Source organism: Dreissena polymorpha, chromosome 15 (genome assembly GCF_020536995.1).
Source record: "Dreissena polymorpha isolate Duluth1 chromosome 15, UMN_Dpol_1.0, whole genome shotgun sequence".
Taxonomy (NCBI): Eukaryota; Metazoa; Mollusca; class Bivalvia; order Myida; family Dreissenidae; genus Dreissena; species Dreissena polymorpha.
In genome coordinates this window covers 13,058,107-13,072,037 of record NC_068369.1, presented here as the reverse complement: position 1 = coordinate 13,072,037, position 13,931 = coordinate 13,058,107, and the positions used below count along the sequence as shown (strand labels likewise).

Here is a 13,931-nt window from a genome sequence, read left to right as displayed (position 1 = left end):
TATTTTTTGTAAGCAATAAATGGCCGACTTCTTGTGAAATAGGCAATGATCCGCAACTTGCAAGAACATGTTTTTATAAACATTCACTGCCGAGTAAGCAGCCCTTGGTAAAATTGGGGGCCACAATGGGAAAACCAAAGCTATCTAAAAACATAGTTCCGGTAAAACAACATTATTGATAATTTTCACTGTTATTTTTTGTTACTTTTTGAAAAAGTAAAATATCAGTTTTAATTCACTGATATTTCTCTTTAAACCACCAAAAAGCATAAAATAAATACATTTATCAAACTTGACAAATTCCTGATGAAAACTTAAAGAATCTTTTTCAAATGATCATATAATGTTTGTGATCCAGGACTTTTTAACCCTTTGCATGCTGGGTAATTTGTCGTCTGCTAAAATGTCGTCTGCTGAATTTCTAAAAATAGCATTTTCTTCGATTTTTTCAAAGAATACTATAATAATACGTTCTGTGGCGTCTCATCGGGATCCAAACTGTTTGCAAAGGCCTTTAAAATTCGGTTCCCGCACGGAAAGGGTTAAAAGAATCCTGAATGATTGTAAGACTGTAAACTAATGTGCACACCTGAAGTAAAAACATGAACCTGAATGACGTTCTGTCGATAATGTAAAATTCGGTCGAGCTCATTATTTTATAATATAATGGCAGCGATGGCAGTTGATGGTTTTTTAAAACTCATAAATAATGTGTCGCTTGCCATCATAGGGTTGTTCATTATTGTTTGAAAATTCGAAGTAAATGAATTATGCATACTTTTTCTACTTTTGTCCTCGACAAAACAAAGCACCTATAATTGAATTACCTGTCCCGGCATTAACCGCAAATCTCCAGAAACGTTTCATGAGTATTTTATTGGCCCATGGGCAAAATTAACATCGCCATGCCGAGTAACGTCGAGTATGATTAAGTGGCAGGATCGTATCCCGCACATTTACATATATATAGTAGAATGTGCTAGGATTAAATGTATATACTTTACCTCGCAATAACGGAATCGTTTAATCCACACAATATCCAATATACTTGCGTGTAGATTATTTCGCAATTCCTAACATAGCAGTATCACCTTTCATCCGTAAAATATAGTATTTATGGTATTAAAGGGGCCTTTTCACAGATTTTGGCATTTTTTCAACTTATTCATTAAATGCTTTATATTGATAAATGTAAACATTGGATCATAAAAGCTCCAGTAAAAATCAAGAAAAAAATTTAAAAAAGGAAAAGAACATTGTCCGGAGCAGGTTTCGAACCAGTGACCCCTGGAGTCCTGCCAGAGTCCTGAAGTAAAAACGCTTTAGCCTACTGAGCTATTCCGCCGTGTACACATTATTGACGTATTTTATACATTATATAAGCAATCTTCGTAGTTTCACAAAATTTAACGACAAAAACAGAACTCTCCAAATTATTCAATCGTTTCGCGTTGCAACGCTTTATAATTTTTAGGTTTTAAAATCGTCAAAAGATGCATATAATGGCTATATTAGAGCATGGTTAATGTTCAGTATTACTGTTTCCTCACAAATATCATAACTAAAACGAAAACTTACGAACCTGAAACAACTTTTTTCAATTTTGTCAATTTACCAAAGCGTGAAAAGATCCCTTTAAAAAGGACTCATGCAAGCAGATGTGCGGACTAAGAGTCGACGATTTAAGATGAGAAACTTCAAGATCTACCATACTCTCTTACGATGTTATATTAAAATGCATAGACCGTTACCAACACTCAATTTCAGCAATGGACATAAAGATATATGACAAGATATACGTAGAAACTTGAGCTATTCAGTATCCACATTCCAAGTTTATTGGCAAGTGATAGTCAAAGACTATACGAATTAAAAAAAACGATTTACATTTTTATGACAATAAATCACACACTGAATAAAATTCTTTAACATAAACCGAAAAACGTTTTATGCGCTTGCCAACCTGCGACATGTGTTTCTCAATTTCATAGGTCAAGTATTGCTTGCCAAGCGCTACCTTTTCCGATCTGATACGTAGTCTGATTGGTCATTGGTCGCTTTCGCGCGTCATTGTTATCGCATATGCACGTCATTACTATCGCGTGCGTGCGTCATGGCTATCGGGTATTTCAAGTCATATACACCTGTAAATAAAAATATTTTCTATGTCTCTTTCATGCCATCGTACACAACCGTTCATGACGGGACATATTAAATGCAGGCGCCTCAAATAAGATGAAATAGTGGAACTCCGCGCGGTTTTATTTGACCTCTCAATCGGCGGTTATAACTGATATAATCCCGTCACCGTCCAATATTTACCGTATTGTGCGTACAATTTATTTCCGTATTTCGTATTTGACGGCCTTTCCGAAAGCATTCTTCACAAAAAACACGATAAAATCTACATTATATTGAAATAATACGCATTTTTGTGCGAAAATTAAGACACTAAAACATTCTTTCTAATCAATTTATTTGGGTTTATATTTTAAAAAAAGCAAACGTGCCATAACGTTATTTAATGACGTTATCGATTGCGCTGTTTCGCACACTTGACGTTATAATTTATTTCATTTAATCAATGCAAAACGAAAAAAAAGAAATTTAAAAGACATACAATGGATCATAATCATGTAGTATCGTAACAGAGAGCTTTGATTATTGATTAACGTATGGTAATGTACAAACTCGTATAAGAACGCACTACTTAGGGAAACACGATCGTGATGATCGTTTCAGACAAAATGAAATGCTGCGTTCCCACTATCTAGATTGGCGCCATGACAAAAATCTTGGTTTACGGTGTGAAATGATTGTGGTGATCCTAACAAACCTTATAGGTTTTTATCGGATTTTGAAGTAAATCTTGATGATCGTGTTGATCGTGGAAATGTATTGTCCGCTATTGGCCTGTGTTCGTGTCCGATTGCAACAGTAGGAACATAGAATAAGCATATTAAAAAAACTCAATACTTTTCTAAATCTGAATGCTCTTAACCGACCTATGTAATCGTTAACGGAAGACACATAAACTTTTGTCTCGGGAATTGATCGCGAACAAGAGCAAACCAATTTATCGTCACGCATAGACACGCATCAAATCGTACCAAAGTCTAAACTATCAAATATAGCCAACGATCTGTTACGTGTGGTTCGTTTAAGATATTACGGCAGAGGAAATATCATTTTAGAAAGACCGCACTCAGGTACATTTCGTCAATTGTTGCGTCCTCGGCGGACCGATTTTTGACAAAAATACACACAAGAAAACACAATGTTCTTCGAAGACGTGTTTTGATCTCACAAAACACATTATTGACAGTCATTCCAGTCAAAGATAATAATTCAGTCAGCAAACTAGCAATTAAGATTTATATAACTATTTGAGTACTTGTTCTTTCAGAATGATACCATGGTTGGCTTGAGGGCATAATATATTATTTACGTGTTTACGTGATTTAAGTTTTGATTGCCTTTTTTTTCCTTCGAGGGATTATAAATTCATTCTTAAATGGGAAGGCAAAACAATATTGTTACGTGCATCACACAAATTATAATGACAAGAATAGTTATATGTTTATTATTTTTAATATGATAAATGGAAACTGTGTCTACTTAGAAGATCCATAAGGTTATGTTATTTCTTATTAACTTGCAAATACGATCAAACCATATTTTTTAATTGTGACGCAAAATGATTAATTTCTGTGATTTAATAATTTATTTGCACAAAAATTATAGCGCCTTATGTGTTTTAAATATGTCGCAAAATAACAATTTTATATTGGCATCAATGGCTCTCTTTTTAAATCAATTTGTTTTGCGTTTCTAATAACCGTACTTATGTTGCGTCAACGCGAAATAAAATATTCATGTATGTTAATTAAAAAAAGTTAGCTTCTGCGTAAGCAACACAATAACAGGTGTATGCAATCAAAGTTTGACATCCTGAATGTCAAAATATCATTGTATTATGAATTGACCCTTAAAGCGCTGGAGCCGAATTTTAAAGGCCTTTGCAAACAGTTTGGATCCAGATGAGACGCCACAGAACGTGGCGTCTCATCAGGATCCAAACTGTTTGCTATTCTGATAGTATTCTTTGAAAAAAATCGAAGAAAATGCTAATTTTAGAAATTCATCAGACGACATTTTAGCAGAAGACAAATTACCCAGCATGCAAAGGGTTAATATCCGCTTGCTTACAACATGACCATATATATTCATGATTGTGATGGAGCATAAGAAAGCATAAAACTGTGATCAAATGTCATCAATAAACTGTATTTGTGTCTATTTCGTATAAAAAAGAACCATTAATTCTTCCTCTATCTTTATTTTTGCTGCGTCCCTTGAACACAACCATGGTTAATTAAAATATTTGCTTACTCAGACAAGTTAACAGGCGTAAAAGAGAACATTGTTACATGTTTTGGGAACTTGTATGTATTACAGGTTTGGATTTTTGACTTACAAACGAAAATTACTGTAACTCTACTTTTTTCTGAAGTTCTTATCTTTTATCTGAACTTTTACCATATTATTTTTTCGCCTCAACGTTTAAGCGGTTTGTCAAAATAAGATCGCGCATAGTCGTTTTAATGCAATTTAAAGCGCCACATTACAAACCACCGTCGCCACCCATTCTCACGCAAAAACGCTTCTTGATTTACCATGTGAAAAACGACAAGCACAATTTCGTAGTCAAAACTCATAAATGACACATATCGGTTTTCTCGTCCGATTCTACAAGGTAATTTAGCCGATCAAACAACGTGTTTTCAATACATCTACAGTGCTGGTGATGTCCGTTTTGTCATATTTACCGTTATTTGATGTAATGGTCGTTGCTTTCTAGACAACATTCAAAGAGAATCTGAATGCTCATTGTAATTTGAAATTTCAATAAGGTAAGATTAATTAAGATTAGTTGAGTTTAATTCAGAGTCATTAATGGTGCTTTTAGAAAGGTAATAAGTTTTTTTTAAAGATATGATCTGGTGACATAGCTTTTGAAGCACACGACACATATTCGAACTTGTTCTTCATATTGTCAATTCTCACCCTGTTCATCAATATTGAATCGTCACTGTAGCGTATAGTGTGGTTTCTGTGTTTGTACATGATTCGAACTAATTGCCCAGTGTTTTGGCGCCGGTGAATTAGATACAAAATCGTCGTTGATATTGCAGAGATCAACAGTTTTACCAGGCTTCATAACACTTTAGGAATTCATGTGGCCTCTAGTGCGGTATCAATTGTATCTTGTGATTGGACCTAATAACCTTGATTTGGATGCACAATGACCATATTTTATTAAGATTGAGTTATATATGTGGCCTCTATCGTTGTTATAAAGTTGTACCTGATGACCTAGTTTTGAAAAAGCATGTACCCAAGTTTCAAACTCGGTCAAGGTAATGTAAATTTTTACCAAGTTGTATTAAGATTGAATCATACCTGCGGCCTTAAAGTAGTAACAATGTTTTAAAGATAAGACATGGTGACCTAGATTATTGACGCTCGTTAACACGAGTACGATTTGACTTAATTTTCACCTGACCCAGATTCTTACTTGTCTCTTATACTTTCCAAATGTTTAATGACTAATTTTCATAAAGATTGGATGAAACATGTATCCTCTATGCTAGCTACGAGCTGAAATTGAAAGACACAATGGCACTTTGCTCACTTAAGCTAGATTACAATTATGTAATGAGAAAGGAAACAAAACATAAGTTTAAAAAATTGATATCACTCCAATTTGAAAAAAATGTTCATTGTTATTGATTGTTTAGCGTGTAGTAAAGCGTCTTTTCTACCCACTATATTGTGTCTTTATGTTTGTATTCAAGACTAAAGCATCAATGAATGTGCCAAACTGCGATATTTATAAGATTCAATATTTGTTTGAATGAAAATCCGGTTTTTTCAGGTGAAACCATCATCCTATTCGTTTGTATTGCGTAATTGCATATTTATATTAGTCCAATGGAAATAAAGCTTGATGTCACGTGACATGAGAAATCATGGTGTCTGATCTATCCAATGAAACATGCCATTGGCTTGACGTAATTTTATTCTATGTGTGCATGTCACATTATTGGAAATGTGAGTTTTTCACTAACACTGCAGCCATAGGAGAATCAAGATGTCTGGAAAACTGTTGATAGTTATTCTTCTGGTGCATGCATTTGTGAGATGTTGGGGCGCATCAAAGCAATCACAATTCATGAAAGTGTCTGGTGCGATAAAAATGCCGTATGTGGAAATGGCAAGCAGATCTGCCACCGGATTGATTGAATGCGCTGCACTTTGCAACGATGCCTTTTGGTTCCTGAAGTATTCGGGCAACGGATCGGGCTCAGGCACGTGTGACCTGTACACCCTAAAAGACGCAGTCTACTCCCAGCTGAGATTCGTAAATAGTTCAAATCTGTACAAAAAGGTAAACTCATATTTACACTTATAATTTACATGTTTGCTTCACATAATGTGTATTGTATAGCTATGCTAATAGATGAACGTAATAGCTTCTGAAATTGGAAGGTATATTCTCAATTGAATCTTTTTCATGTCTAGGGTATACCCTTTTCAATGGCTTTTGTAAATAATTATTAACGGTTTATTTCGTCAACGATCTAAAAGTTTAATACAAAAAAGTCTCTGGATTTATAAATGTGCATGCACATGTAGCAAAGAATGTTAAACTTAAAATAAAAAGGGTTTGGTCATAAACTTCTGTATGCACATGCTTACGTATCGTCTACTTTGGTTTCTGCAAACAGAAACAAATACAACACTTCCCTGCGCACAATGACTAGAAACAGACAAAAGCTTTTGTTGATTTGTAGTAAAACCTGGAAGTAAATCATGTTTACAGACCAATTTATGCATCAGTATAGTTTTATTATGAATCATTTTTTAATGATTACCAATTAGGTGACAGGTGATCATGCATCATTGTTAAATAATGCGCAACAGCAAAGGAATGCCTGAACCTTGTATTAGAACAAAATGGCGATTGTTATTTTATATATAATGCTTTATGATTTCATTGTCTACTTATTGTGAAACATTTATTTCAGACATTTGTCACCTACGAAATTATAAAATTATAAAAATGCTGTGCAATCATTGTTGAAAATATTTTGGTAATAACAAATTATGTCATTTTGTTAAAAAGTTTTCTTGTTAACTCTTTTCCATTGAGCTGTTTGTATAGGATATATATGCATTTCACTGTTTATTTGAATGGTCCTGATATGTATGTCTGCAATTATTTTAATGCATTTTAAACCTTTAAATTGCTGGCGTGAATAAAACACGAATGAAGGTCGGTAAGATCTGATGACATACGAATTTTATCATTTTCTGATACAATCAATATAATAATAATATTAAGGATTTTAATAATTGGAAAACAATTACACCAAGCATATATTATTTTGCTTCATCATACTTTTAATGTAATGCATAAATTCTTTTCTTCGTTCAGACGTTCATTTTTTATCAATTGTAACATAAAACATTTGTATTTAGGTGAACCGTTTTCTTAGATTTAGGCAACTTTTCATATTATAAGAAACCAGATTAAATGCAGATAGCGTTGTTTTTATATTAATAAATATCATATTGTATAACTTTATCATTTTCGTGACGATATCGGCATTTTTCATGCAGACCTTTGTTGATTTTGTTGATTTAAATACTAAACAATTAATTTGCTTTGGAATACTGACTTAACAACCATAATTTTATCAATTAGTGTTTTTATAATAAATTTTAAAGTGGAATACAAAACAAAACACAGACTGATAAAATGTTTAGTGTTTTTAATAAAATTTGAAATACTAAATACGCGGACTAATGCACTTTTAAGGGTTTGAGTTTTTCGTTGTTATTTACAACATTTTCACATTCAATATACATTGTCCTTTTCAAAGCCAAAATATATTTCTGTAAAAGGTCATACCTAATGTTTTATCTATCTCCTTAAGCCATTTATGCCTAGCGACTAGAAAAAAAGGCTTGACAAACAGCGCACACCCAGATGAGGCGCCGCATAATGCGGCGTCTCATCAGGGTGTGCGCTGTTTCCTTTAAGGAATGTATGTAAGAAATATTATAAAAATACAAAATAAATATACTAGACAACTCAAATTTTTGATATAAATTGATCCAATTTAGAAGGATGGGAGAGTCTACTTGGCATAAATGGGTTAATTACATACGGAACTGGTTCTACCCAAAGACGGACTCGATAGTGTCTGACAAAGCTGTATGCTTTCGATGAAATTGAGCTTAAAGTAATAGCTTTAATAACATAATAAAAAACGGTCCATTTAAGAGGGGCGCTTAATATAGTAATACCATGCTTCAAAGTCCGTGTTTTACTTTTCCATATACCGGCACTGGTCTTGTATTTCTATCTCAGTAAACGCGTCGCTGATATTGGGTTAGTAATACAATGTTCACACGAGTAATGATAAACTGTTTAACATACTATTTTAGACTGTGTATATCGAGTATTAATCTTAAGACATAGTCATTCATTCTTTGTATGTTTCGGTACGTAATATATTTACGTGTATTTAATATGCATGCTGTTGTTACTTTCCTTTTAAATAATGTAAACCCTAAGTTTGATGACTTGCTTTATATCGTTGTGAAATCGATTGAAATACAGAACCATTTACTTTGTAGTTAAGATAAAACGATTCTTTGTATATTATTTAAAAAAAAAACAAATCGTTAAACAAACGCAAGTATAATTAAAAGACTATTAATTGGGGATAAACTGTTCGTTCAACTTTCAGTAAACAGGCATTTAACACGATACTTGCGACTCATCGAATGACTTTACAACTTATCGAATGAATATCATTCAATCCAATTTTTGAACATTTACATTGTTGTGTCCTAATTATTATTATGAGTATTCTATTTGACAGGTCTATCCCCCCGAAAATGCGTTTGTTGGAATTTCGGAAGGCAAAACATGGGAAGGGGCCAGGGACTTCTGTCAGAGTCTTGGAGGCAACTTAGCCATCGCCGACAGCACCGCAAAGGTGGAAAGAATGAACAACATTAGTTCCGATGTCAGCTTCTGGGTAGGAGGCCAAAAAAACGGGACGACCTGGAAATGGCTATCCGGAGCGGTCGTGGCGCCGACTCCTTTAGAAAATGATAAAGCCTCGTGTCTACAAGTGCACTACAGCCAGTTCCACGATTGGCACTGTACTGGGAAAATGAAGTCAGTGTGTGAATTTTAGCTTAAAAAACGAGTTTTAAAGTATTTCGTTTCAAACTTTTCCTGTGTAGCAAACTATTGGACAAAAGAGCACACAATGGTAACTGAGACATCCATGAAAACATTCCGTTCAATGAGTTTTGTTAAATATTCATGCGTACATTTTACCATGCTTCTTTAAACATGAGTATTCAGACAGAACACTTGAATACAAATAAACACGCCGGGTATGCGAATACTTCGTTTACGGATGGCACTTCACTAACAGAGAACAACAAACGCCACGCGCTAGAGGTAAGTTCCTCTGTTTTATTTAAAGTTATATCCTAAAGATTAGTTTTTAAGACAAGACACATGGTCGAGTTGATAAATGGTGTATCCTTTTGTATTGGGAATACACAATTTCACGGAAGAATGGTACAGTTTTGCCCAAAAAATAGAAAATTCGATCGGAAAACAGGATAAACGGGATGAACAGTAAACATTTTATCAAAATAAAACTACTTAGAATTATTGCAAGAAATTGTTTGCTATTCCAGCATGTAGAGTAATCACTGTGCTTCAAATACTGAAATTTTGATAGTATTCAATGAAATATAAACAAAGATAGTGCATGTTGTAAAAGGTGGCATACATAAAGTTGCAGCCACTTTGTTTACCGATAAAGGGCACTTCAAATTACGGAGACTTTCAACAAAGCGGGCACTCTAATAACTGAGTTTTATCATCTACCTTAAATGCATTTATTTATATTATTGCTATTCATACGAAACATTTTGAAAATATATTTTTCAAAAATCCCATTACTATTAATTTATACTACGTTTATTATAATTGCAATTTTCAAATAAGACAATATTTATTATTAAGTAAATGTGTACGGATAATGCGGATCAACACAATCGTGTTTAATTTTACTTATAGCAGGGCTCTAGATAACGGTAGTGAAGGGGTCTTTATGAGGCAAATACACATTTGTTCTTCATAAAATCCTATGTCGGTTGTGCTTATTTGAATCGCATCATCAAGACGATACTTATGCGTAGCAACAAAATTAAAAAGAGAATGGTAAAACTCCCTTAATTTTGAGCCCTGCTTATAGGGAGCACTTCCCTTTACGCAACGCTAACGTTTGCTCGAAGTGCGATTCACTTGACCCTAAATCACTGTATTGGTTGAGTTTTAAGAATCACGGTTAAAATTAAATCGTAAAAACAACTGATTCTGGAAAAAAGGAATGCGTACATAAAATGTTTAAATGTCATATTATGGAGTCAGTACTTAGTATACCCCCACAAACGAAGTTTAGGGTGCTATATAGGATAGAACTTCATATGCAGCATGTGTTGTGTTTATATTAAAAACAAAGACTGTTATGCATAATTTTTACACCACTGTCGTGTGATTAAATCAACCCCGTCCGTTCTTTTATTGCTATTTTCGTTTACTGGCATTGAGCCAAACAGTTCCAATAGAATTTCGGACCTGCATCGCTGCTGATATTAATCTCTGAGAGGCAGTTTAAGCAGAGTGATTATTCATGACATGCTATCTAATATATAAGTAAATAGCCTTAGTACCTTCATTTGGACATAAAGATAAATGCTTTAGATCAACCGCTTAGAACGTAATTTAAAATATATGGTCATATAGATTTTACTCATAATTTGTTTAACATTTATCTTTCAAATTTTTACCAAATCATAATCATATTTCAAAGGGATAAGAACATGCTTCGGTAATTCGTTTTTTATTTGCGTACTAAGTACATACATTTTTATTTATTGCCTGCTTACTTTAACAGTATTCCACAGCGAATTCTGCATTTTTGATTCACAAAAACGAGTGTGTTACATCTGGAAAAAAGTGTCTAGATGTCGGGAAACGAAGTGCCATTGTTTTTTAGATGATCGGTAAACGAAGTGCAGATGAAAAATGTGCATGCGACTCTTAAAACATTTGAATTTTCTCAAATACATTAGTAAACTAAAATGTAACATGTTGTAACATTACTGGATATATTGATCTTTTATTTCGAATAGTAAGCACGTTCTCGATTTATGTCCAAGTATGTTTATTTTGTTTAAATATGTACTGATCATTCAATTCATGCTGATTATCGATCGAATTTTATCGTTTTTTTTAAATAATTCACCGTTTTTCCGCGAATTTCTTTCTTCGCAATACGAAGTGCTATACCATTAATCACCCAAACAATGTTCTGTGTTTAAAAACCAAATAAACAGAACATAAATACAAAAAAGCTGAAGAACTCACCTCTCGCGCGTGGCGTTTGTTGTTCTCTGTAAGTGAAGTGCCATCCGTAAACGAAGTATTCGCATACCCAGCGTGAATAAACTCAGTTGGGATTACTTGTATACACTATTCTTATTCGGCTTTGTGTGTGCGAGTTATTGTAGGTTTTTCACTAAACGATAAACGTAATTAAGTTCAGATATGCTTGTATCTAATTTACACGATTTTAATACACAGCGTTATATATTAATCGGAATTTAGTACATAAAGTAAAATAATAAAAAAACGCTTTTTTTTTAATTATTCATGCAGAAATGTCATAGTAAGGTAAACTTTAGTAAGCTATAAATATCTCTCGTCATGGCACACCTGTTAGATAATTGTTGGTCGGAACTTGCTGATATTTTTTAAGAAAATTTAAATTTATAAATACACATGGCTTAAATGGAAATGGTTACCTATTGTAATTTAATCTACAGGGGCCTCCAATATGTGATTTTTTGAGTGTCTTATTTGTTGCTATATTGGCATCAACTTTACATGAACAATATGGTATTATAAACGCTCCTCAAACCTTTACCCCCAATGTGTTATTTGTTTAAAACCGCCATGTATTCGTGTGTTAAAAGTTATTGGAAAAAAACGCCCTATAATCATGTAATTGACGCTATTTCAAAATAAACATCGGTATTTCAAACAAACAAATCGTTGTGTTGTTTTTTTGTTTACATGTATTTCTAAATATTATTTGATATATTTAGCTAGGTCGTCATCAATATCCCGTTGAAATCCATATGAGATTCGAAATTAAGGTCATAAATATCGTGCATTATTGATACGGATATTCGGAAACATATGTTGATGTTTAGACCGGAAACAATAAGACCTTAACCGAAAACATAATAATAACTGCACAAAGTCACAAACTGGATGGTGTCTAGTTTCGGTTATACAACACTATAGCTGTTTTAATAAAGTGAAGTAATGGGATGGAAATAATCCAAACCACGTTCAGGGTGCGCTAACTTATTGCGTACGAATGTACATGTATATCGGATGATTGCGTACACAGAATTGAAAAACATGCAAAATAACTGGAATAAAAACATGTCAGAACATTCCGACCATAAACACTTTAGTCCAAAATACAAACATGCATTCATTTCGCAGAAAAACAATGAACGCAAACACCAATAATTTCAAAATAACAAGGTAAGAAGAATGTACAATCAAAAGTTCAAAGTAATATGTGCCACTATTTGAACCTAAGGTTTTACTTGCGACAGTCAAAAGGCAAAAGCTGGCATGTTGAGTAATTTTCTAGCTCATTCACAACAGATACATATTAATAGATACAATACAAGGGACATTAACCCAGTCATCCCACCCCTTCTTCAAAGCGCCACCAGACATTTGAACTTGTAATATATTATTCTCAGAAGAGAACATATTTTGCTATTCCAACAATCACCATGTAAAATAATGTAAGAAATTTGTTTGAGAACGATAGGATAAACCTATATGAAAAACAGTCGAACCTCGAATAACACATGAATGATAAACACAAGTAAGCTGTACTATTATGAATGACATAGCAGTAAAGGGGATCAACTACGTGAAACTCAAATTTACTATTCATACGAGTTTTCTCTCATGATCTATAACCTTTATTACGAACATAAAAATATATATATAACTTTATTTCCTTGACATACATGAGTAATATGTATACAATATCTACCACTCCTTTAGCGACCAGAACAGACAATATTGATATGATAAACATAGTTAACTTATCTACACATATATTTGAACTATTATTTTGTTTATAATATTTATTATGGAATTAAAGTGATATTGTTAAGAAGATAAATCTTCTGAAGGTTTATGAAACAGAAAGGAAAACAGTACGCATGTGGTATAAATATTAAACATATAATATCAGAGTACACCAATATAAAAGGGAATGAATGAATACCCATAACGCACTAACACATGTATTCACAAACCAAATCTGATCAAAACATTCGCGAAAATAATCTGGCATTCTATGCACGAAAATGAAATTCTAGAATACCTTCTGTGTACTGATTATGTACTAATATCGTAATGCGGTAATATTGATAGCAACATACGAAACAAACTGGTTATTACGTTACGAAAATCAATCATAGAATACGTTCTCTTTGGTATTTACGACCACAGCGGCCGAGCGAGTTTTTTTACTTGTTATCCCCACGATATAACGTTTCAAGCATAGTAAAGTTTGACGCGCCTGCGTTGAGGAACGTTTTAAACATCAATACGACTGCTTGTTGTTCAAGCGGTAAACTGCAGTATTGTAGGTAGAAGTCAACCCCGCAAGTTTAAATGACGAGTGCCATCATGCGTGCTATGTGGGGATTGTCATCAAGGCAGA

The 13,931-nt window shown here is 33.5% G+C and overlaps 1 protein-coding gene across 1 annotated transcript; it reads left to right on the top strand.

Moving 5' to 3' along the window:
• The first annotated feature begins 6,141 nt into the window (after positions 1-6,141).
• On the top strand, positions 6,142-9,470 carry LOC127860201 (uncharacterized). Its single transcript, XM_052398129.1, has 2 exons — positions 6,142-6,451; positions 8,958-9,470. Exons 1-2 carry the CDS (start codon positions 6,155-6,157, stop codon positions 9,276-9,278), a joined length of 618 nt encoding a protein of 205 aa, XP_052254089.1. The 5' UTR covers positions 6,142-6,154; the 3' UTR covers positions 9,279-9,470.
• The last annotated feature ends 4,461 nt before the right edge of the window (positions 9,471-13,931 follow it).